The sequence below is a fragment of the Necator americanus genome, chromosome III (assembly GCF_031761385.1).
Source record: "Necator americanus strain Aroian chromosome III, whole genome shotgun sequence".
Lineage (NCBI taxonomy): Eukaryota > Metazoa > Nematoda > Chromadorea > Rhabditida > Ancylostomatidae > Necator > Necator americanus.
Window position 1 is genome coordinate 130105 of NC_087373.1, and position 25466 is coordinate 155570.

General features: G+C 41.3%; 3 protein-coding genes across 5 annotated transcripts; 1 reads left to right on the forward strand and 2 right to left on the reverse strand.

Moving 5' to 3' along the window:
- Nucleotides 1–58: 58 nt before the first annotated feature.
- Nucleotides 59–24642, reverse strand: RB195_008122 (uncharacterized protein; the record flags this gene model as incomplete). 3 transcript variants are annotated; one of them, XM_064194488.1, is made up of 26 exons in its annotated part: nucleotides 59–79; nucleotides 145–335; nucleotides 422–439; nucleotides 3731–3825; nucleotides 6346–6452; nucleotides 6650–6736; nucleotides 6797–6913; nucleotides 6973–7087; nucleotides 13151–13218; nucleotides 13314–13459; nucleotides 13537–13732; nucleotides 13794–13933; nucleotides 17139–17238; nucleotides 17335–17413; nucleotides 17470–17567; nucleotides 18215–18268; nucleotides 18304–18375; nucleotides 19924–19989; nucleotides 20052–20182; nucleotides 20243–20333; nucleotides 21979–21993; nucleotides 22057–22101; nucleotides 24038–24157; nucleotides 24229–24315; nucleotides 24379–24485; nucleotides 24588–24642. In XM_064194488.1, 26 exons carry the CDS (start codon nucleotides 24640–24642, stop codon nucleotides 59–61), a joined length of 2421 nt encoding a protein of 806 aa, XP_064045632.1. The 3 variants fall into 3 exon arrangements, with proteins under 3 accessions (XP_064045632.1, XP_064045635.1, XP_064045636.1); XM_064194487.1 differs by lacking the exons at nucleotides 59–79; nucleotides 145–335; nucleotides 422–439; ... (2 more) ...; nucleotides 21979–21993; nucleotides 22057–22101 and having other exon boundaries at nucleotides 6339–6452; nucleotides 18215–18303; nucleotides 19929–19989; nucleotides 24376–24530; XM_064194489.1 differs by lacking the exons at nucleotides 59–79; nucleotides 145–335; nucleotides 422–439; ... (10 more) ...; nucleotides 17335–17413; nucleotides 18304–18375 and having other exon boundaries at nucleotides 17561–17567; nucleotides 18215–18303.
- On the reverse strand, nucleotides 522–2561 carry RB195_008123 (uncharacterized protein; the record flags this gene model as incomplete). Its single annotated transcript, XM_064194490.1, has 2 exons — nucleotides 522–527; nucleotides 1899–2561. The coding sequence occupies 2 exons, from the start codon at nucleotides 2559–2561 to the stop codon at nucleotides 522–524; spliced, it is 669 nt and encodes a 222-aa protein (XP_064045633.1).
- On the forward strand, nucleotides 3079–5531 carry RB195_008124 (uncharacterized protein; the record flags this gene model as incomplete). The annotated part of the gene is made up of 2 exons (XM_064194491.1): nucleotides 3079–3179; nucleotides 5246–5531. The coding sequence occupies 2 exons, from the start codon at nucleotides 3079–3081 to the stop codon at nucleotides 5529–5531; spliced, it is 387 nt and encodes a 128-aa protein (XP_064045634.1).
- Nucleotides 24643–25466: the final 824 nt, after the last annotated feature.

A 25466-nucleotide genomic window follows, 5' to 3' on the forward strand; every position in this document is an offset into this window, starting at 1 on the left:
CCTGACGCGTCGTCCTGTTCAACTGTTGTGAAGCGGTCTTGAGTTGTCCAACTTCTGTCTATATGTCGCGAGCAGAGTCCTAAACAGTAATGGCTGATACAAGGATATGAATTGCAGTGATGTTACAAAAAAAGTGATACCCACCTTGCAAAAGTTCACCTCATTATGCATTTGTCGCTTCACATGGTGCACATAGTTATAAACCATTGGTAACGTAGTGTACACAGAGATGACGGCTACCACCGAAAAGGTTACAGCGGAATAAGTGACGAACCGATAGGCCTTAATACGATGCTCCAGGTTCATGCCGTTGGATGGTGTATGTGAGTCGCGCTCTGAAATGCCGCGCCGCCACGACCGCCTTTTATATGACTCTCTTGGTGGTTTTTACTCAGTTTGCAGTCTCAGTCGTCTCACCCACCTAAAACGCCACATTTCGCTGTGCAACCATTACTTCTTTCCGCAGGTTGATTGCGGTTGCGTGGTAGTAGAGTAGAGAGGTAGTTTGTTGGAATATTAAACTATTTCTGAAAAACCGAAACTGATGCTGAAATAAGCTGTAAACGCTTCCTTTTCGATCAACGCTTTGTGAAACACCTTAAGCTTCCATATTAGCACACCACAAAATATTATACAACAACTTTTTTTTGTTTCTCGCATGTTGTACTGCATTGTGTACTGTATTGTATTGTAAACGATAACACAACTTTTTCCTTTTCTATCTTCTAGGTGTTGTCGTTTCTTCATTCTTGATTCATGATCATTTATTCTGCAGTACGTGAAGTATATATATATATATATACATATATATATATATATATATATATATATATATATATATATATATATATATATATATATATATATATATATATATATATAAATATATATATATATATATATATATATAGCTTTTCACATAGCTTTTCAGGGATTTCTTCGCATGCTTCACAAAATTTGCCGTCCATTTAGCGATGCATTTGCGCAAGCACTTCACATACGGAGTTAAATAACAGCAGCTCAGGAGAGGTACCTCTTACATTACTTTATTATTATCGTTGCTTGTCTTTATTAATATATTAGTTAACAATTATTTGTCTCATTTATATTCAGCAGTCAAGCCATATTGGTGCTGATCACGCATACACAGTTCGTTTGACACTAAAATAGTTCCTTGGTGACGTTCTGTAGCTTGAAGAGTATGTTGGCGCGTACCAAACTAACGGCCTCTTAAACACTCTAATTGCTATAAAATTACTCACGAATAGCGGTGATAAACTTGTGATTTTGCAAATGCAACTTCCAAATTTGCAAACCATAATGCTATGTAATAACGGGCTTATTCTGTAACGTGTATGTGTCCCTAAATTCCAAGAAATTATAAAAAGAGAGGGAGACGGTACCATGGCGTCGGATTCGTGCTTCGGTGCAAGAAAGCTATAGGGTGGGTTCTCACTGCGTCGGATTGGTGTGCGGAAGCCCCAATGCGGTAGAATTGATTTCTATGACTCCTTCGCGTATCTATATCCCAACACGTTTCCTAATGCTGCTAACATCCTCCAAGAAGTGGAAACAGATATGCAAACGGCTGTTTAAAGGCATCACCCCACGAATCTGGGATGGTACGGGTTTCAGACGGGTAATGCCTATACGGGGTCGTAGATTGTGGGAAAGGGGGTGATTCCGTTCATCTCTTCCTGTATCAGTGTAAACAGACGACCCCGTAACAGTTTCTTGCGACCGCTTCTGTTGCAGTGCGCAACCTTTGTTGCACCCCAACCCCCCCTCCCCTCCCGCCTGCGAGTCGTCTGAATGGATTTTCGACGAATCGCAGGCGATAGAATACGTGCTTTTATCATCCAAAGTACTGCTAAGCAAATGAATCAATTTCATCTTACCGAGCTAAATATTTGAGCGATATTCATAAACGTGTTGCCACCGGACACGGAGGAACAATCCGAGGGACTTCTTTCTTGTGGACTGACATCTGTGAACTGGAGGAGGGCAGTTGCCGATTTGTTTAGATTTTCTTTCAGTCTAATTACTTGCTTCGTGCGAGAATTGAGCTGTATGAGCACATTTCCAGTCATTTCGTTTGCTTTAAACTCATGATCAATGGTGCAAGCAGACCCACAGACATGATCATTTTCGTTTGCAGCTTTACCTAACAACAGGCGGCGATTGCTGCTTTTTTTCTCTTTCTCAGTCGATTTGCAGGAATCACTATCATTCGTGCGTTCTTCGTGCCTTCTCGATCCTTGCACGGACTCAATTGAGGTTTCTGGTAGTCTTTTTAATCGTTTACTTTGATGAGAATCGCCAACTTCGCATTCAAAATCTCTAGATCTTCTTCGAACGCGGGATTGCCTGGTCCCTCTATAACTTCGGTCGAAGGCGCTTTCAGAATTCCTTCTAGACTTTTGATTTGGGGCACCTGAATGAGTAAGTCCTCTGTTTTTTCGGCAATTGCTAGTTTCCGTAGAGTTTGCGATATTCTTCGAAGATGATGGCTTTGATTTGAAAGTCACACAAACAGCTATATCCGCTGGTTCGATCAGCATCGGTTGGTGTTTGTACCGACCTTTTTCCACTTATAGTTTCTTCCTGAAGAGATACATGACGATATAGTGAAGCAAAAAAAAAAAAAAAACAAAAATACGATGCCAGCACTATAGACACTTTGTTGGACGGTCAAAGCTAGCAGATTTGAATCATAGTATATCCAAGAAGAAAAGACACTTAGGACGCAAACTTGTAGCAACATGTGAACTTTCATGAAAATAAAAAACAGTTCCACGAGAGTATTTTGTAACTAATACAAGTCATTTTGAACACCAAATCAAATCTGAAGTTATTGGCGCATACCGGTCTCCTCTTTTATGGTGCACTCGAGCACTACAGCTCAGCAGAACCGCATTATTAAGAAAAGCACTTGATTTGCACACCTCTTCAGGTTCATTATCGACGGAAAACTCTGATTTCGGGATCTGTAGGCTCTCTTGACGTAGCTGACTGGGAAACGGACCAAATTTTGACGATAACAAAAGCCTGCGTCATTGTTACTAGAGTAGACGCGTCATGTACGCACATCTTACAAACCACGTGCTACCGAGAAAGATTTCCGAGATCTCCTTCGAAGATGTGGTGAAGACGCACAAAGAACTGCTCGAACTTAACATGTAAGCAACTTCACCCACTCATCTGAGAACACGATAAAAACGCGAATCTCTTCGCTGACCTCTTAAGTGGCGCTCCGCTTGTACAGAAAGTGCACTCCATGTCGTATATGTATATATATATATATATATATTTGGAGAAGAGCTGATGCGCAACGGATCTTATGTAACCTTACTGAGCAACAAGGAATGAATAGCAATCGGTCGCCCGAACTTAATAATATCATTATAACGTTTAAATCCGCCAGTGGAAACCTGATCGGGTGTAAACTGAACATCGATGCACACTCGTGAAGACGAAACTGCTGCATGGCCTATGTAATGCTGCTGAGATCCACTGGATCGAACATCATTGTTGAATAAGGAGTAATAATACACCACGGTCTTCGCTCATTTTGCACATATAGGAGCATTTTACTACAGGGTTTGCGCCAAAACTGGGATGCCAGTGTAAATCGGAGGTAAGGAACTTATACCTAAGGCGGAAGCCAAACCTGCCTTCCGGAAGAGCATGTCTCTTTCTCAGGAGAGGTACTGTTTAGTTCTTAACGTACTCTCGCCTGTCGACCACTCTTTATGGGCAGCATCTAGCGTCGCTGTTCGGAAGAGAAATAGATCTGTCCGACTCTGAGCTGAATTCTCATCAGGACTGAATGACGCACTCAAACAGCACGGAGAACGGTAAAGAGGGTCCCTGCGGATTCGCAGACACGCAGACAACCGTCTTATATGTCTATCTACCCACAGAGACGCAAAGAACTCCGCAATGAGAAGGAAATATGCAAAGAAGAGTAGTGTGAGTTGTCGAAATTACCGAATAAGTCAGAAAATAACAGAGTTTGATAGAAGTACATAGGATTTTGTATGGAGTTCTAATAAAGGGACCTGGTTTGTGTTTATATTTCCTTCAGAATGTCTAGAAATCTCATCAAATTTAAACTATTTTTCTTTCTTTAAGTTCCAAGAAGTCAAAGACATAGAGGTGTTGAAATAAATGAGGCGATAAGAAAGCTTGGGGAGTTACAGAATAACGATAATTCTCACTACCGTTAGTTTTGAAAGGTGGAATGTTTCGTTTTAACGAAGATTTTTATATACGTAATATAAAGCTATTAGACACATCCTTATCTCATATTTCACGTGAGGATTTCTCTTGTTTCTGGCACGATTACAACTTCACCTCATATCACAAAATTGCAGTGGATGTGTAAGATTCTCAAAAACAATTCAGTAGATAGTGAATTATAACCTAGCAGGGAAATGCTCGAAATTCCGCCGGGACCCTCCTTACACGCACCCAAACAGCACCAACACCCGCTTTCAACCCCTGAAGACATTTTTGAGAAGCTGAATAGAAGATCCCATTTCTCTCAGCTCAACTTCGCCGAAGCGTATCCCCAGTTGGAAGTGGATGAAGGCTCACGACGGCGATGCTAACATTCAACCCACACTGAGCACTCCATCGTCCTAATCGTCTGCCCTTTTTGCAGTGTAGTCTTCAGCAGGCATCTTCCAGCAACAAATCGACACCCTAATTGCTGGATTGCATGTATTTACTAGCGATCTCGACGACATCATTACCAGTGGTAGAACTATCGACGAACACAACACATCTCAAAGCCGTCTTTCGGAGAGTTCAGAACCATGAACTCCGTGTTCGTCTGGAGAAGTGCTTCACTGTAGATTGAAATCAATTAAGTTGCGTTTGTGATCAAGCTGGGTTTAAGTACGCCAGCTACTCGTCTGCCTCGGCCTCGTCAACTTCTACGGGACATTCGTCAAAAATCAGCACAATCTTCGTGCTCCGTTGCTCCGCTGCCACCAAAAAGAATGTTTACACAGATCATTGTCTTTATTTAAAAAAAAAGAACGGAAATCTGGTAGAGACTATACAGTTCGCACAAAAACCGTTAAATCCCTAATTTCCTCCGGGATTGAGGTGTCGAAGATCATCGGTTAAGTATGAACTGACTCGTGGAGACATATTTCCTCTCCACTAGAACCGCTAATCGTCTTGGAGACCAAGAATTAGTGAAGAATGTCATTGTCAAATCCAGTTACCTTTCAAGAACATCAGCCGTAGCCGCTTTCTACTCTCCTCAGCGAGACTGCGTTTTCAACTCGCTTCGCGAAAATGAAATTTCGGATAGGTTCATTCGATATGATGACACGAATCGGAGAACAAGTCCTGCCGGATCCACTGCCTCTCTCGGTGTCAATATTGGAGTAAGGCATCCCGCTCCGAAAGAGCTCTTCCTGTTCAACTTTGGGCTGCATGCTCAAGAAGACGGTAGCTACGAGAGAGATATTCTGCGAAAATGCGCTAAAGTCAATTCAGCAATCAACTCCTTATAAACGACGCTCATCACCAACGAAGACAGGCTGCAATTTTACTTATCCGCTCTTCACCTGGTATGATGTAGAGATCGGAGGGTTGAGCAGCCTGCCTACATGATGGAGAAGATCGATGACGTAGAAGAAAAGCTGCTTAGTCGGTTTCTCGGTCACTTATGTTCGATATGCCATACCAAAGAATTTTAGGCAGAACGGATTGATGTGCCGGCGGATGACACGTGGAAAATACCAACATCTTTCCCCGTCTTCTAAGGCAGAAAAGTCCTTAGTCACATCACATGAAGACCATCAAATGGCCTTCTCAAAGCTGCCTGGAGGATACGGGCTGGAACTGAAGAGGACCATCTGGGCGGAAAAGAAAGATCTGGACGGTGAAAGAAAGGTGAAGGGAGATCTGAGCCCAATTGGCGTTGATAGGCAATTAAGAAGAGATGTAGCGTCAGATAATAAAATAGCAACGGCATGCATACACTATGGGAGTTGTAGCCGAAGATCAAACAGAACGGGTTCAGATTTACACAAGCACGACACAACTCGCTTATGAAGCAGAAAGCCCCCTCTAAGGCAGAAAACTCCCCCCCGCCGTTTCAAGTTTTAAAAAAAATTATACCTTGCAAATCACCTCATAATCACGTTGTGTCTACGTTTTAAAATGACATACTTTCTTTTGGAAATGGTGGCAAAAATAAATTAAAGTTATATGGTTAACTGTGAGAGGACCAACGAAAACACTACCTGAAGATCCTTCGTTAGCGCAATCAAGCAGGTGGGCTTGCAAGCCAGAGAAATGAATGGAACCATTGAATGTCAATACCAAAACTGCTGAAATACCATCATTCCTACGGCTCCAGCCATATCCATTGTGCCTGACCGATTGTGCAGAGCAATAGTCATATTGCGCCCACCAACATCAAGAATCCCCTAAAATACCTATGTATTATATTACACTTAAGTACAAATAGAAGACTTCTTTAAAACTAAGATATTCTTGCAAAAATAATCTTTACACGATCTTCTCTGACAATCCTCCAAACAATTCAATTCTTTCTCAAATTTCCTTCCACATTTTCTGTCCTGCTTTTCTATGAACCCTTCATACTGACATTTCAATAAATTACCTGCGCAATGATCGCTCCAAATCTAGCCATAGAGTCTTCCCCTTTCTCAGTGGTCATCTTAGTGAGTTGCTTGCGGAATTCGCCAACCTACACTCGTACTAACAAACATAAATCCTCGATACGGAACCAATATTTTGATGGAACAACCTTTGGGCAACTAACGTCAATCTGTTGTACGTAAATGAAGGAAAGAGCAATGACAGCTCCTTGCCTTACATAGTTCTCCTTGGCGGAAAGGAGTGGTTCAAGCAGTGAAACTGCTTCCTGCAAGATTATAAGACCAAATGTCAGACTGAGCCAAGAAATGAATTTCACCGTCAAACCTTATATCCAGTGCCAGCACAGGCAATTCCAAGTGCCATTGCAGCCCCATATCGTACATGGCTATTAAAATGCTCCACAATCATTCCAACATAATCTTTGCATATAGATGGATTGCTTAAAAACTATAGTTTACCATAATAAGAGTAAAAGTGAAAAAATATCACAGTGCACAGACGTGGAGTTGTAAGTTACATGTATATATATACTTATATATACTTATATATACCATAAAGTTACTTATCAAGAAACTAGTGGTTCGTCATTCCAACCGTAGTAGTAAGTTGAGGAAAACGTTTTGAGAAAAAGATTTGAACAAAGCAAAACTTGTAAACATTAATCAATGCCCTCTACGTATGGAGTTTCTTCCAAAGGATTATATAAAGGTGTATGCTGTTCCTCGGCTTCAACACAGGGTCAATTTCAAAAGAGAGGAATCACCTTAGCAAAGGCACCGCGGCACTGCAATCTCGTCAATAGTCAGGAGAGCATTGGGAGAGCTCACCACTATAATTCGCACCGTCCAGTGCTGGTTCACTCAATTCGAGAAAAGAAAAACTATGTTCAAAGATAAATCTCCGTCTAGACATCTTTGGACTGCGGAAAACTCCAAGGAGCACCCAAAATGCAATATTGGAGTGTGACCGAAAAACAAATTTGACCGTCGATCGTCCCCACGCTCTCGGTTACAGAGGAATGGAGTACTCTGGTAATCGAGATAAATGGAAGAATTATTGGCGTCCGCTTGACCAGTTCAAAGAACAACGGAAGTAAAGGTGATCTAGGTAAGGTAATCGCATTTCATTCGTCATGGTATGCGACAGTAAATTATCTAGTAGTTAACTCTATTAATTAATTATCTAGTAATTAACTCATGCATGCCATGACGAATGGTGTGCGACTACCTTACCTAGACGATCTTTACCCCCGCTGTTGCTTGAACTGGTCGAACGGGCGCCAGTAATCCTTGCATCCGATTCCGTCCCAGAGTCGCCCAATGGCTTCTCCCTTCGCGTGGGACACGACATTTTCTTCCTGCATGCGAAGTGCGAAGGTTTTCTATGCATAGCTCAAAGCAGAAAGTGCGGTGGAGTTAAAGAGGTGAGCACGGAGCCGGGTGTTCCTGGTCTTCTTTACTTCATCCTTGATGCACTCACAAACCCCCTGAGACGTTCATTTCCTCCTGTCCAGGTCGAAGATTAGGTCGTTCTTCATGTTCATTTCCCGACCCAAATAAACGCGGCTAGTGCACTCCGATATGTTCGTTCCGGTGAGCATAAACGGGACATCCGGGAGCCATAAGTTTCGCATGAACATCGTCTTTTCCAGGTTCAGCTCAAGACCGATGCATCCACATGTTTCGTCGAATTCGGTCAGCATTCGTTCCACTTGGCTGGTGCTAGACGTTATCAGAGCGATCTCATCAGCAAACCGAAGATGTGTAGCTGTCAACCATCAAACTTCACTCCCATGTCGTCCGTTTCCAACTTTTCGTTTTTTTTTTTTCGTTTTTTTTCGAAAGTGGCACTGAATATTTCGGGTGAAATTGTGTCACTCTGATGAACTCCATCCTTCACGTCCATTACGAAATCATTGTAAAATAGCGAAATTCCGGTTGTGAAGTTACTGTAGAACTCTGGAAGCACCTTTATGTCGTGAGTAAGGACGGCTTGGATTTCCAAGGCTTTTATGAACGCTTCCGTCTCAACTTAGTCGAAGGTCTTCTTCAAATCCATGAAAGTGAGACACAGCGGCATCTTCTACTCTCGCGATACTTCTGTAAGTTTTGAGGTGGTGTGTATGTGGTCAACCGTAATGAGCCCTTTTCGAAACCCTGCTTGCTCGCCTGGCTGTCCTTCATCCAATGTTCTTTCTATCTTGTTTAGGATCACTCTTGTGAAGAGCTCGTAGATGACAGACAAGAAGCAGATTGGGCGATAGTTCCCGATATTTTGTGTGTCTTCTTTCTTAACAGGAGCATGGTATTACTGGTCTTCCACAGTTTAGGAACCTTGCATTGCGACAAGTAATGTGTGAAGAGTCTTGCCAGTGTTGACAAGTACTAGCAAATGGTTCTTTAGATGTTCTAGATGTTCTGACCTTATTCTTTCCGGAGAGGGTGCCCACGATTTCTTGCCGACATGATAGCATGTCGTAACTCGCACGGGAGAACCTCGAGAATGACATGTCCATCTTCCCTCAGATGGAACAAAGCCGACGTGGCTGTCAAAATGATGAAAACGACAGAGTAAAAATCGTAGATGATTTTCTCTTGGGTTCCGGAGAGCAGTCTTGCGATTGGCGAAGTCTCGACGGGCATAGCGAATGCTTTTTCCCGCTTCTGCAGCATCAGCCAACACTTCCCTTGCTCTTCTCTCTTTAAAGTCTTTCTTCTGCAAAGCCTTGCGAACTTGGACGTAAGTTCTTGGTTGTCTGCAACTCATTCTACTCCACGTTCGCGTATCACCTCAAGAGTTTCGAGGGATTAACGTCTCTCAAAGGAAAATCCTCCTCGGAGGACGCGATGGTCCGATCCCCTATAGAACTTTGGCACAACAGTGACATCTGTCAGGAAGAAACTTTTACCGAAAATGATGTGCTCAATACCATTACGAACCATTACGATCCCCTCCACTGGGTGACTCCCACGTCCAGCGTAGAGACGAGGGGTCTTGGAACTGCGAGTTTCTATAGATGATTTTAACTGATAAGACAAACTTGGAAAGCCTCCTACTGCTCGTTCCACTGTACAACGTGGGTCTCAATCTGTAGTTCCAAAGGCGTTCTTCTAGGCTAAATTTAGCGTTGAAAACAATGACCTTGCAGAAGGTACTGTTTGAAGAACTTCTCTAGGCCCATATAGAAAGTTTAGACTTCTTCGTAGGTTGATGTCAGATGACAAGCGACAAGGATAGTCAAAGCTAGCGTCGGCACACATCTTCTCATCCGCAGACGTCCGACTTGAATCGCAATTTGTTCGAAAGAGTCGATGTGTCTTCCCCACACCCGTGTTGACGAGGACATCAACGCTACCAACTCCTCTATTGTCGCATGCTCTTAAGAACAGTTCTTCTTCGGTTTCATATATAGGGTTAAGTAGGTGATAGCGTCTCATCTCGGTCATTCTGATGACAATGTACCCAATCTTCCTGGCTTGCATTATCAGATCTTCGATGGCCTCTTCCGATGCAAGCGTAGGTGAGTAAAAAGTATAGAGCGTCCTTTTTGTTTAGTAGCCTAGATGATTTTTTTTTCCGTTCGTTTTCCGTTTTTCTTGTCGCCACCGTACCAGGCTATCCTCCGGAGTCATAGGAGTCTTTCCTATTACTTCGACGTGCATTAAAAAAAACCCATGGGTAGATTGCAACCCTCTATTCCCACGGGTTTGTGGGAATAGAACGTTGCGTCTTTCCAGAGTAAATTCCCAGACAAATGGAGCTTATTTGTTGGAGACGACTTCAAACCGCCTCCTTTGTCCCTCCCAGTTGATTGCAGGCTTTTGATAGCACCGACGTGTGGAACACAAGAATGTCATGAGTCAATCCTGGCACAGCAGAAACAGAGAGTCCGTCCCCTGAATCAGCCCGCGTCTCAGTTCAGGCACAATGTCGCTTTTGGTCCGCGACTAGCCCTCTATCCGCCCATTGAGGACGCACCACGTAGCCTCGCGACTGACTTTGATTGATGAGAGAGATGCGTGGATCATGAGCGATACACTTGTTTATCCATCTGTAGGTCTCTGCTTCTCTTCCTGTATCGGAAGAAATTTCCACAGGATTGTTTACTGATAATGAGAGTTGGGCATCAAACGAGTACAACTTACATCGAGCCGTGCGGTTCCTATAGGAAGAAGACCAGCCAACACAAGCCAAATCGGGCAAACACCCCGAGGAGGGCGTCTTCCACGACAACGCTCGACATAACACACATAACAGAAAATCGAAGATGTCATTTGGGACACGGTACCACATCCTCAATACTTGCTTGACTCAGCTCTCCATGACAATCACTTGTTTCGTCTGCTCAAGAATTCCATGACGAATGAAACCTTCGTCTACTTCGATGACATGAATGGCCGTTTGCGTTCTTCTCCAGCTACCAGCTTCGAACTCGTCGCTAACAAAGGTGATTATATTGTTGACCAATTTAATAAGTTTCGCATGATGAATAAAAGATAGATTTTTAAAAAAATCACAAATTTCTGGAGGCCTCTGCCTTAACCTGGCATTCACTTTTGCGTGAACGCGCTCAATTTTATGAAATTTGCTTACAACAAAAGTAAAGATCAGAAGCTTGCTGTTCCCTATCGTTTGTTCATTCATTCTTATCATTTGTTCTTATTTAAAATAAGGAACTTCACGAGATTACGAGGTGTGAAGTGTAATATATGTTCTCGACCTTCTTATGCCGCTGAAAATGTAATAGTAAAAAAGGACCTATGTAATTGCATCCATATGCGACGCCGTTGCTGCAACGAAACCACCAGAGCAAGTACATACCTGCTAAGCAAAATTTTGTTTGTTTTGCATTTGTTTGCTTGACCTGAAGTCGGAGCTTCAGGAGTTAACAAACTTTCAATAGCAATTTTCTGCAACTTTCCAACAGCTTTTCCCACAGAAATTTGTAGATATTCTCGAAAATTACGCAGTACTTGACGAATCTTCACAGTATTCGCTTCTTTCAACAATTTCACAGGGAAACAGATAGTTTTGGATTATTCCTTTGGAAAGCTACAAAAATCGTTGTGTTCTTTCTTTGGTGCACTTTAATCTCAGAAAAGCGCTCCGTATGTCTATGTATGTAGAAACTATGTATATGTATGTAGAAACGTAACCATTAAAAGGAGTGCTTAACGTTGCAGATAAAAAAAATCCCACACATGTCACGATTGTGAGCAACTAGATCGTTTGTGTTAAAGAAAGATAAGCGCGAGGCAGATGTTCTGACAGTGATTGCTGGCCAACACTCGGGTGGTGTAGTACCTAATTATCAAACTTCCTAACTTTTCCAGTGCTCCGAAATGGCGAAACACCGTAATGCTAAGATTTTCTTCAATTCCTCAATATATCTAAGAGAAAGATATTTGATCAGTTATTCAAGTCCGTCGACATCAGCTACAGAAAAACCACCGTTTTTCCTGTCTTCTACCCAAACTCGCAATTTCGAAACTTCTGCAGACAACGTTGTACTCATTGACACTTCTCTTAATCTAGCAATTCGTCGATATTTCAACCATTAAATCTTCTCCAAGGATCCGTTAGCAACCGACCAAAGAAAAAAAAAACAGTTTAGAAAATTCAACTTCATGAAATAATCTTCGTTTTTCTTTTCTCTTATAGAGCTCTCCATCCAAGACATAGGCGATTAAAATAGACGTGGCTGATGAACTGCGGCCACTATTATTGGTAAATCTATATCCAGCCGTTATCAGCTGATTTTAACCGCGTCAAGTGAGAGCAGGACCACGGACGGGGATGTACAAGAGATAGAAATTAAAAAAAAAAGCTTTGTAGTTGCAGCGAGTAATTCGACGTTTACTTTGTGGAATGTTGACCTCTTGGTAGCACACAAAGAACAAACAAGGAATGAAAAAAATCTTTCTACGTGAGTGCTGTCCTTAAGATCTTAAATCAGCATATCACGAAGTTGACGTAGTTAGGAAACCTGTAATAAAATTCCCTAATCGTAATGAAAAACGGCGTGGGAGCGACGTTTGTTTCTACATTACAACAATCCCCTTTGTACACACTCCAGTTTCCTTAGCAACTTTTTCCTTAGTTTTACTCGAACAAAAGAGACACTACTGATCTTCGACCGTGGAGCTCGGTCGTGGACAAGGATGGAGCGTTTTCGTGTACCTAGTAAAAACAAATACAGCTTTCCACTCCCTTTTTCCACCACGATTACGGGCAATTGAATGGGGTCACGCTCAATCCACACAACGAACTCCACATTTTTGCAATTAAGCAGGTTTTCCAATTACTTCAATTTCGTAACACGCTGCCCTGAAGTTCGAAAACTTAAAAATAGGCAAAAAATATTCTAGTATCAAGAGTGAACAACACAGTAGCAACGAACAGCATATTGTTATCCTCAACTTCGGAGGGGTTACAAACAACCAATGAGAGTATAGTTTGAATGAAAAGAATAGTTATAACAATAAATAATAGTGGAACTCACTTGCTCAACAAAAACCCTATACCCATGACCGAAAATCTTTTCACATCATTGTTTGGATCAGTTGCCACCTGTAAAGTTAATAACACAAAGTAAAACGGAAACACACAAATTATATAAGAGTTAGGAGCGAAAAGTTATAATGAATGGTTGCTTGTAATCGTACCTTCTCAAGCAACCTAGAAACAATGTTTGCGCGTCCACTTCCAACATATGCCATTGACAACATTGCTACTCCAGTTGATCGCAACATGGCGTTAGATTTCAAATCTACTAGTTGTGCTATATAAGATTCAGCCTCGTCTTGCCTACCTTAAAAGAAGCGCTACGGCCTTCATCCACTACTCCATTCAGAACATGAAAAACAGCCACTACAAAGAAAACTAGACCATATGCTAAAAGAGAGATCCCTGTTCGTAAACCACGTTGAATTTTGTCATGCTGCGTATCACAAATGTACTGAACCATATCCTGGAATGCCGCCGAATTCAGGCTTCCTACCATCACAAGACCCATAGCCAAACCGGCTGCTTCACCAGAGACAGCATCATCCAAATACAATGCGTCACGAAGTTGCAGATAAACCTATAAAGCCTTACTTACAAGATTGATTCGCAAATCGAATACATGAAAAGCTAATGTTTACATCTTGATTTTGTGTCCTCATTGCAGCCAGACCCAGTCCGAGACATGCTCCTTGACAAACCGCAGATGTTTGAGCAGCTGCAAGTTGTTCGCGTAGATACTTGATGCAGTCGTCCGTGTCATGATTTGCGTGAATGAGGCCTAAACTCACGTACTTCCACACTACATCTGTCTCTGTTCAAAAAAAAAAAAAAAAAAACTGCAGCGCGGTTCTGCTTCCGGTATAGAAAAGATATTTCGGGTATCATCCCTACGAGCTTATTGCAAAGGAAGAGCACTAACCCACAAATGACAATCAGGTACAGCAAATATAATTACAGGAATTTTCTTAACTGGTAACGGAAAATACTGGTCTGAACAGCAACATTTCAGAAAATGTAACATCAATGAAACGGGAGGGGGTTCTACCACTAACTGCACTTCTAATTCATTTCGATCTGATCAAAACTTTAGCACACCTTTACATTTTCTGAAATCCACTATGACGTTTTTTTCCCACCTACTGGAATCAGAAAAATGTTTTCTAAAAGACGTATTGAATTGCAGAGACACGACAGCTCGAACCGATATGGTATAAAGGTAGTTGGCTGTCCAAAAATCATATCAAGTCTATAGTACGTATAATGAACATCACCTGTATTGCTGTGCTCCCGTTGTTCATCGATTTGCACGAGCGGGCACCACTAATACTTCCATTTGTCCCAGTCGCACGCAACTTTTGCCCGGTGGGATCTCTTTTCCCGAGTGACTCGAAGAGCGTCGTATTTTTCTTTGAAGGACATAGTAAAGAGGTCTGATCATCGGGTCGGCGGTTTTCCTGCGGTACGTTTGATGTCGCGCACCAGTCGTTTACGGCTTTGTTTCACCTAATTTTGCTTTCTCTGTGATATGCGGCACCGTCTCTGATCTTCGATGGGTGACGTAGGGAAAAACTTCGAATCCTTCTTTCACTTCCGTTAAGCGGGTTATTTCATTATTCCTAGCATCACCCTTTCAATTCCGCGTCCTATGACGTCGATCGCATTTTCCTCCTGCTTGCGAAACGACGTTTCTGAAGCGCAGGTCAATGCAGAAAGAGCGGCGCTATTGAATAGGTGAACACGGAGCCGGATGTTCTTAGTCCTCTTCACTACATCCTCGATATCCACTCCGGGAGAACGCAACATTCTCCCAAAAAATCATGGGACTAGGGGCCTGCAACGTGCCCATGGGTTTTGAATTTATATGCAAGACAGTAATAGAAGTAATAGAAAAGTCTCCTGATTCCGTAGAAAAGCCTGGTACGGTAGCGCCAGGAACGACGGGTTTGCAGGCGTCAGGTGTACGACCATGACTCGCAATAATCCCTCCGTCAGTAGCTGCGACCAGCGTCTCGCCAGTCGGGTCACGATGTTGTACGTAGCAAATCGAAGTCAACCAGCTGTGATCGTCGATTCTGTTCAACAACTGATGATAACTAATTTTTTTTCCACAGTTATCCGCGTTAGATAAAAGGCTGTAGTAACTCGCTCACAAATGAATCGACTTCTCATCGTCACCGCTAAAACGTGTAAATCAACGCCAGAGCAAAATTACATCACTTCGGGGAATATATATGAAACGAGGGGAGGAAAACAAGTTACTATGTGAGAATTATTTTGCTTCTCGTGCAGCCGCACAATCCGTCAAATATTTAGCCAGATGATTGCTGGTAACACAAAGTAAAAAGTTTCACTGGACTATTTAGACGAAAGCACTTCCTTCGCACTCGACTTAACAGATAAGTTCGCCTTCTTAACTGTGCGACACTATGTTCGACTTAAGCCCAGCATACACGAATGATGAAATCGATTGTAATAAAATCGTTGTGAAGGAATCCAAAAAGCTGGAGATGGAAAGCTGCTGAACGCGTATATAGCCGGATCCGGGATGATTCTGCTCCTCTCTTCCTAATCGTCCTAAAAAAATGGTGTGATAGACCCCGTTCTTCACGACGATTTCAGTTGCAACGCGCCACCTTTGCACATGTGCGAGTGGTCTAAAGCCGGTGAGTTCTTCTCAACCGCCTATTCAAGTAAACCCATTGAACAGGCAGCTAAGAGAGTGTTTACTAGTTAGGACGTTATGGGAATTAAAGTGGTTCCCACGCAATTTTAAACAGGGACGAACTGACGAGAGGAGCGGAACCACCCCGGATTCCGCATTTTACGACCCCACTTCTAGCTTTTCCCGTGGATTCCCCTACCACCTCCCATTCATGGTATCCTCAATTTTAGTTGGCGCCCTCTCTTTCCTTGAATTGGCATTGTGAGATGTTCACGAGGAACCGAGTAAGATGATGCCTGCTGCTTCCTTACCTTATCATTGACAATAAAGCCTGTAAACATGAATGGCTCAGATTGACAGTGTCAATCATAAAATGAAATGGATCAAAGTCTATGGCGACAGCACCACCCCAGCAACTAAAAAAATGGGACAGTATCAAAGACAAATACGACGAAATTGATGTGAACAATATAAGCGACGTGCAAACTGGTTCTGAAAAATTTCAGCTCTTCATTCAGTGTAAAACACCGCACATATTAACAACATAAATGGACACAGATGATTGGGCTTATTCAAAGGTTGACGCAAGAAATTCCTTTAAAAAAGTATAACTGATATCTCCTAATGCCTTCAATTGGGTGAACACCACGCCTGTACGCTTATATGTTCGTTGCTTGAAGCACACTCCTTTCCTCTATCGTGCCTAATCGAAGGTGCTTCACGATTACCCGCCTGCAGATATTCGCTAACTGTAGCGAGGACAAGTGAAAAGAGGAGAATTTGGCGTGAAAGTTCTGGTCAATATTAGAAAGGAAGTAAACAAGAAAAATGTGGAAAAAAAAAGTCACAAATACCGACTGCTTTCAAACTGCAATTGAAAATTGCCCATTGGATAAAAAAAATGCAAAAATTCCAGTGTTTTTTGCGTAAGAATTGTTGTTTTTTGTTTACGCTGTGCTATCTTTCGTGAGTCTACTCCGTTTTTCTAAGTTGTTTCTATTGCTTCCTACCTTACAACTGTTAACATCATTACACGCGTGAAGGATTTCATGCAGGCGTGTAATGACGTTAACAATCCTTTCTTTTGCATCATTTCCTGAAATTTCGTCTTAAGGTTTCATTAGGTTACCCTGAAAGGATTTGGTGTGATTTTGATACAGATTCGTTTCGTCTAATAGCTAGTTCCCATTCTGATAGTTTCTTACTGCATCAATCACAGACTCCTATTCATTTCTGTTTGTTTTTTCCTTGTCTATTTGTAGAGTGATGTTTGATGAAACACTGCGGACCGGTTCCAACTAACCCCTTTGAATATACTCACCAAGAGCGAACAATGAACCACCTTCCTTGAATCCGAACTGATCGGCCTCAGACTTGGGCAAGTATGGCTCCAAAAGTTTCATAGCTGCTGACTCGTGATCCTGAAAAATAAATGAAGAAATACTATATCGAATCAATCAATCATCGGAATTGTTGAATAGTGTTGGTAGTATTTAGCACAACTATCTTGACCCTACCTTGTGGATAAGACCCAGTGTAGCCACTGCGTTAAACTTATTCCAGTTTGTAGCTTTGCTTATCCAATCCAAGTTATCTCTACAAATCTCCACATGAAGAACAATACAATAATTCTGAAAGCTATCAAAACAAACCGTAAGAAGTCATCGCACCTCGTTCCGAGATGCATAAGACCATTTGCCATCAAAGTCGCATTGTGAGCCATTGCTGTTCGAACACAGTCTTTCATTTCCTTGAAAAAGAATACTATATCACTATGGTACTAAGGACATCAGAATATTATCACAATTGGTAACTATCCTTAAGAATTAGCATATCCGTGTGGTTGTTTTTTATTAGGAATTGCATATGCTGTTTGACAGTCTCCTCTCCCCGTAGAATTGCCTTTAATCGACTCATGGGAGTGGGATGTAATATAGACAGCGCTCAACATATAGTGGGGTCAAAACGACATAAAGTTCGTGCAGTTGCGTAAGCGGCTGTGTTCGAAGGGACACGGTGGAGCGGTTAGGATCAAGTGGGGACCCTTGCTAGCACCATCCATAGCTGTAGCTCTTGATGGTCCCACGTCGATACCAACCGCTTTCTACACTCCGCCGCTTCGATCGCAGCCGCTTACGTAACTGCGCGGTGTTTCATGTCATTTTTTCACTTCATGAAGTAGCGCTGGACGTAATGTAATGTAGTTATATAGGAATTCTCCATTCTTTTATAACTACATTACAAAAAACTAAACATAATTGTGTAGAAGTCTTGAAAGTTATGAACTCGATCACTGACCTGCTGCAAAATATTTTAGCAAGATATCAACCAGCACATGAACGGTCTTCATCATGATAACGAAGTAAAACAATACTAATTGACGGAATCCAAACTAACCACTTCAACCTTTGCTGAAGGGCCTTCTTTCGGTTCCGTAGTTCCATAAAATACCTTGACTGGTGTTGATTTGCATACGTGTTCAGCACCTGTGTATTGAATTGCTGGGAAGCATTTTCATACAAATCAAACGCAATCTGATAAGCGATGAGATCTCCATTCTGAAGTAAAAATATCAAAACAAAGTGACATCAGGATTTGCAAAATACATCAGAAAAAGAACTTAAAGATGGCCCTACTGGTAAAAAAACAGGGATAAATCCCGGCATAACTTCAGCAGGAAGGTTGTTCAATATTTGTAACTACCATAAGAAAAAAACCTTCAAAGCGTTTAGTATAAGAACGAAAGAATGCAATAATTTCATACTGAAAGTGCTCTGCTTGACATTAACACCTGCCCAACACGTGTTGTGATGGGTTGGCGCGATGGTCTTCTTTCTTCTTTTTAGTAGTTACTTTTATTTTTCTGTATAGTAATAGTAAGAATAGAATTACGTAGTCTTTACTTGGTCTTACTTACGTAGTTTTTAATTACGGAGTCTGGTTCCCAATCCAAACTCTCCAAACTGAAGTTTCTGAGGGGATGTTCTGTAATCAGTAGAAGCTACTGAAGTAGAGAAAAGGAGAATTCTGGATACTACGACTACGAAAGATGCCAATCAAGCACGATAGCATAAAAATGGGAGTTGAATTAATGAGAGAGGTGTAGCGCAAACGGTAAATGATCCCCTGCGGCTGCAGCATGATCGATCGGAGGTTCGATTCCACCCTAGTAGCAACAAAATCTGTTATCCTTCCGGGATTGATAAATTTGTACATTTTTCTGAGGGGGGGGGGGAGGTTGGGATAAAAACACTGACATCGGATAGCCCCGAGTATGTCACTGTACAGGCTACTTATGCGTTCGTAAACCCCTAACGATTCTGAATTGAAGTGAACACGGTGGCGCATCCCAAGCGGACAGATTAACGGCAGACACTTTCTCCTTTTAAATTGAATGAGAACAAATTCACACAATCTTAGAGGCGCCATAGAAGGAGATCAAACCATAAAACTAATGGAAAAGGACTTGACTAAGACTATGTAGACCCCATTCATGGACGATAACGTTCAAAGTATTGCACTTATTACGTCGAGTTGAAACCATTCGGTCCAAGTAAGACGTTCCTTTAATGGACACTTCAATATTCTTGCAGGAAGAAAAATCGACCCGCAAGACACCTAGTTCCTACAGTGAGCACTTAATCATTCGTCTATGCCAGTTGGAAAGCTTGTTACGCTGCGAACTTTTGTTCAGCTAGTACCGCACCTCAAGACATGCTGTGCTTAATGCATTTCCTGAGGTGCTTAACTTCTAACATTACAACAACAGTTACTTATCTATTCAATCTCAGCAGTACAACTACAATTGAAGATGATAGAAAAAGAGTTCAAATGATTTAGTTTGGAACTCAAAAAGAGTTCATTCAGTTCGAAACGGAACATTCTTTTATTAGTCCTTACTATTTGATCTGCCATTCTACGTGTTCCAAGTGATTATTACTGTTTATCCGGTTGGTGTTTTATCTACTGTGTAATAATTTTTGAATAATTTAAGTTTTCTTTTCTGCGGAAAAAATTCTTATCATACCCTTATTAGTTACATCGCGATGTTGACACACACAAGTTGATTTGTCTTGCATGGTAGTAATGAGAAGAAAAAAACTGACCTCACGTATCATAAGTCTGTCCAGCAGCTTCCCAATATCTTCCGGGCGATTCAACTTCACCAAACACTACATAATAAAGAATTGAGTGTGCTATGTTAATTCGAAATTGTATAAAAAGCAAGACATACTTGGCAAATTGCCACGAAATCAGCATGCTTGTTACTTGTAAATAATCGCACAAGTACGTCAAGCAACTGTGCACGTAGTTGCACATCCACCTTGGCATTGGTGATCTTGTGGATAGTTTCCAGGAGTAATACTGAAAAGTGGGAAATGATACTAAAGCAGATGATAAGTGAAAATCAGCTTTTAAAAAAACCATGTGATTCCGTGCATTTGATTATCGCCTTTTCGACCATATCAATACGACGAGTGTCAAGAGCAAGTCCAATAACATACAGAAGCTCGTTCTGAAGTCAAAAAGGGTGTTCATAAATAATTTCCAACTATCTATATCTAAATCTAAATATCTATCTATTTTTGAAGTTCTCTTCATGAATAGATCAGAACTACAAAAACAGGAAGGAAATTGAATAAATATTTTCAGAAGATTGAAGAGCCTGAAGGTGACATGGTGTAAAACATAACAGCAAAAACGAAACTTGAAGCTTTCGAGCCTTAAGTCATACCACCCATTAAATTACAAATCTAACCAGATCCAGAAATTGAAGGTTTCACTGAAGACCAAACCAAAAAAGAAATAGGTAGTATGGTTCAGTAGACAATAGACACATGGTGAATTGACTCAGCAGTTGGATGGTTGGTTGGACCTCAGTTTCGCAAAAAAACAATATACAACAGACCGGTTGTGAATAATTTCTTCCCAAGTATTGGCCCGTTCATCGACTTTATTGGTGCAAACGCATCTTTAGTTTAGACGCAACATAAAATTACCAGCTGAATTTTGTAATCGTATACTGAGTACGAATACGTCAACCACATTTCTCGAAATTATCTATCTGTTCTCAAATACTGCGGCATACTTGTTTAGATCAGCAAAATTTCGTAACTATATCACTTAGAGATTTTGATAAGGAATTCCTCGCCATACAAAACAGTAGAGTTATAACATTTAAAATTTCTCTTTTCGGATCATTGAAACAGAGAGTCAAGTGAACAAAGAGAGTATGAATGGTACCAAGTAAGTCGTAAAAACTTGAAAAAAAAAACAAAAAAAAAAAAAGACATCAAGAACATGAAATAAAAGAAAAAAAACATGAGAAGAACCAATATAAGATATTAAGAAAAAACAAGTTGAACGATGATTGGAAGCCCTTGGAAACGATGTAAAGATCAAAAATGGAGAGCATGTCACTGATTGGCCTGCTGAGTCTTTTCTCGTCAAAAAAAAACCTGGAAAAGATGAAATTTCTCTCAGTCCAATACAAATAGGCACCAATCTCAACTTCAGTGTCTTTAGAGTTTCGATCAAATGCAAGAAAAAACCATTGTCTTGAAATGGCTTCATCCTAATACACAAAATTTCCAATAGCGATCCGAAAAAAATGAAGTTTTTAAAAACTAGAAAATTACCTTCGTGTTGGGCGAAAAATTTTCTTCGAAACAGAATAACACCTTGCCAAAAAGTTTTATTTCTACAGGCATTTTTAAGTTTAAAAAACGTATGAGCTATTTTCAACTCAACATAACCAGCACACATTCTGCGTTTCTCATCAAAGCATCAAAGCGTTAAAATGAATTTTACCAAAGAATGGCCTCTGCACATCATAATCACAACTTTTTCAGATCTCTTATGCCGCTCACCCCAATGCACAGCACCGGCAGGACGAGGAGAAACATAATCGCCTTTTCGATTCCTTACATCATCTCAACACCTTTGTCCTTCAACTGAATCCCAACATTTTTCTTTATGCATTTTGCGAATGGAGTCCCTTGCCCAAAGGTAAAGCATGTGATATAGTTAGGCAACACTGTAAGGAGAAAAACACTATGAAAGCATGCAGTGACCTAGCAGGTAAGAGAAGGTGCAGTGTACCTTTATCAATGAAGGTAGTTCTATTAAGAGAAACTGAAAAATTGAAACTAATAACAAACCTTATCTAAATTCCGCTGAAATATCCTATTGATTAAAGCCTACAAACGAGCGTTCGTTCTTCCTTCACTATTTTTCACGTTCTTGTAGGCGTCAATGGCAATTTCAATGATCTTGTTGACATACTGGAATAAAGGTGTAAGGATGCATACTTCATGAAAATTCACAAACTGCTGTAGAAATCGATTTGCGTCGCCTAAAGTGAAAACTGACAACTGCACTAAATGTGTACATCAGAATCAGAACAACCACTTGTTACTCTTTTTCAAGCAATTCCTTTTCAAAGCATATTAGAAGACGTTCTATGTGTGATCAAAAACGTACCGAATGTGGTGATTGTTCCAATTTCTGCCTTTGTATGAATGTTAAAGAATGCTCTTACTTTGAAAAGCTAGGAGTAATCTTAAATCTTCTTGTAATCCTAGTATAACGGATTCTAAGAAAGAAAAATCGAGAAAGAGAATCTCAGACTAGAAACACCAAACAAAAACACAAATATGGTGACACAAAAATACCCGCATGTGTTCGATAGATTTTACAACGATGATGGCCAAAATCGGAGAACATTCGCTACTGGGTTCTCATCAGCATCTCGTAGAGGTCACAAGGGACATAGCTTACAACTATCACAACGAAACACATACTCACACTCATAACTCCCTTCAAATGCATAAAAATATTGCCCAAAACCATCAGACTTATCAATTTAGAAGCTAACACATTCTGAATTTGTAGGTGGTTCGTACTTCTACAATAATAATCGCAAACATCGTCCCCATTTCTGTTCACTACTAAAAAAAGTACCCTAGCATGAGAAATTTTTGCCAACACTGTCTCTAAATGGCAATGACAACGATATTTATTACCGGCAATCCGGTAGTCGTGCTGCGCGTTCGAGTTAGGTGAGAAAAAGGAAAGAAGGAATATATGTGACGCAGAGGGAGACCATCCTCAGCGAAGGACGCATCACAGGATGCACGTTTCACCAATTCATCAAGACAGCTGATTTTGTTAGCACTGAGTGAGTGTTTCGCAGCAGCTCAGGGAGCAAACTCCTGAACATTTTAGTCTTGTTTTTACCATTGTTACAATGTGATAAAACCCAACATCAAATCTGACAGAAGTCCTCTGCATTCCTCAAGCTTCAAGCATATTACCAATACTGCAGAGAGAACCGCGGAGGAAAATATGCACAATTGGAAAATCCCTCAAACTTTTGCTTAGGCCACATCTCAAGGAAAGATGTGTGTTGTACAAGTACAGGACAACTTTTTATTGTTGTACACATTTGGCACATTGCATTCAAACATTTTTGACGCTTCTCGCTCATTTGAAGAAGAAATTCCATAGAGCGGATGTACCCTGGTAGTAAGTGGTTTCACTCAAACTTTAGTAAATAAATCGAAACCATCCCACCCCAATCAAACAAAACGACAAATTTTCTCCTCTATCTTCAGGAACAGTCGTGGAGACCATAACTAGCATAAACTCTGGAGCTGCAGATCGACCGATGAGGATTGACAAAGAAGATAAGCGATTGGGATGCGCTGATGTTACCTGCGACGCTGATGATAGAGAGGAATATACCAAGGATTTGAAGGGGCAGAACGTCCTGGACGTGTACGTTGCCGATCGCATTGCCGGAGTCAGGGTACGAGAACCCCAAAGTTGTACTTTAACTTCCCAATTAAGAAGGTTGGTAGAATCACTGAATACAAAATAAGGTTTACCCTCGTCGTCCTAGGTGGAAAAATGTCAAGCCGAACTAGACGGGCTATTTACTACCTAGTTTTACTAATCTTCCATTTCCAAAGGAATATTAAAACAGAAGATGCAGTAATATTGTTAACAGCAGGGTTTCAGCGTCTACTCAAAAAAATCAGTTGTACTCAAGATCAATGAGAAATATTAGTTCACCAATTCAGTACTTACGGGCATGTTACTCTACCAGAGAAAAAAACAGGGTTGAAAACAAACGCTATCAACCGATCACTAACACTTTAAATGTGTAAGTATTGACATTTAAAAAAAATTAGATCACAAAGAAAGTTGAGCAGAAACCTCATCATCCTTTTCCCCCCCAACAGTTTTTGACTTTGGCCTAGGAGTAAGTTTGAAATGGGTGTCAGCAGCTAAGGCGAAGTTTAGGGCATTCTCGTAGTCCTCCAAGCAGAACGCGACCTGAAAATGCCCCCGATGATGAGAATATGCCAAAACAGAACTACAGGTGGTGTCTATTAATCAAAACAAACCTTGGAAGCCAATAATACGGCTTTCTGTCGAGCAGGAAACGACTTATCTTCAGCTAGTTCTTCACTAAAACTGGCGCAGTCGGCAACCTAAAAGAAAGAACGAAGACCTCTTACATGAATGTACAACCACTGTGGCAGTAACTATACCACCTCAAACCAAGTGTTTGTGAGAACGTCCCAGTCATCAAATAAATCAATTAGTACTTCCTTTTCCTTCGCAGGTGAGCGTGATGATCGCAACGATTTGAGGAATGCGCCTAATTCAAGTAAAGTTGCGGAGAGGAAACCGCAAAGACAGCAGACTATACACAAAAATAAACTATTAAGAACATCATGTGGAAAATAGTAGAATAACACACTCGCATCAACTGGTCCTCCCACACGTGACTTCCAATTACTAATGATGAACTGCATGTCTAAAATCAAGGAAAAAAATGTCAAAAGACAATATGGGCGACGACAGCGACACAAGGAAAGCACTAAGAAGAATAGCAGGACGAGAAGTGCCGCGAAAGCGATGACTTAGAACTTCAGCGTTAATCTCACAGTATTTTCCGCAACTACACATAAGCGGCAACACAAAATTTAGACGTGCCAGTGTGCACTTCACGTCTGCTTTTCTTGATATTAATAGTCAACTGTAACGAATCAGATGTTATGATGTCTGGAAATCTCCGGGGTGTGAAGTTTTTTGTCTGGAGTTCGCGGTGCTAAGATAGTTGTGTGGGCCACTCTGCCGCGCTAGGATCGAGCTGTGCTAGCGGACTCGTACTGTAACAGCGAATGAGAAGGTCTCATCTAAATCTAGTTAGACAGCTGCACGGGGGGTCGCGTAGCAGCATGGGTTGGCGAGGTTATGAGCTTTAGTTGCAAATTTTCTTTGATTTAAATGGAAGCATTTGGAGCTTGGCGGGTGTGATGCAATCGACTAGAGGTCCGTTGTAGCCACACAGTCGATGGCTTGAAACCGCACTATTACAAACCAAGCCTTTCAGCCCGCTGGGGTACGATAAATTGGTACCAGACCTGTCTGAGAGATAAAAACACTGACTTGATTATCGGCTGACCCCCGTAAGTCATTGTATAGGCCTACATGCGTTCCAAAACCTCAACGATTGCGAATTGCATTAAAACGCGTCGGCGCATCCCAAAAGGATTGATACGCCAGTGACTTTATCCTTTATCCTTTTATTTGGAACTTGAATTGTGAGCGGAGGGAACGGGCTCGCTTTTGCTGT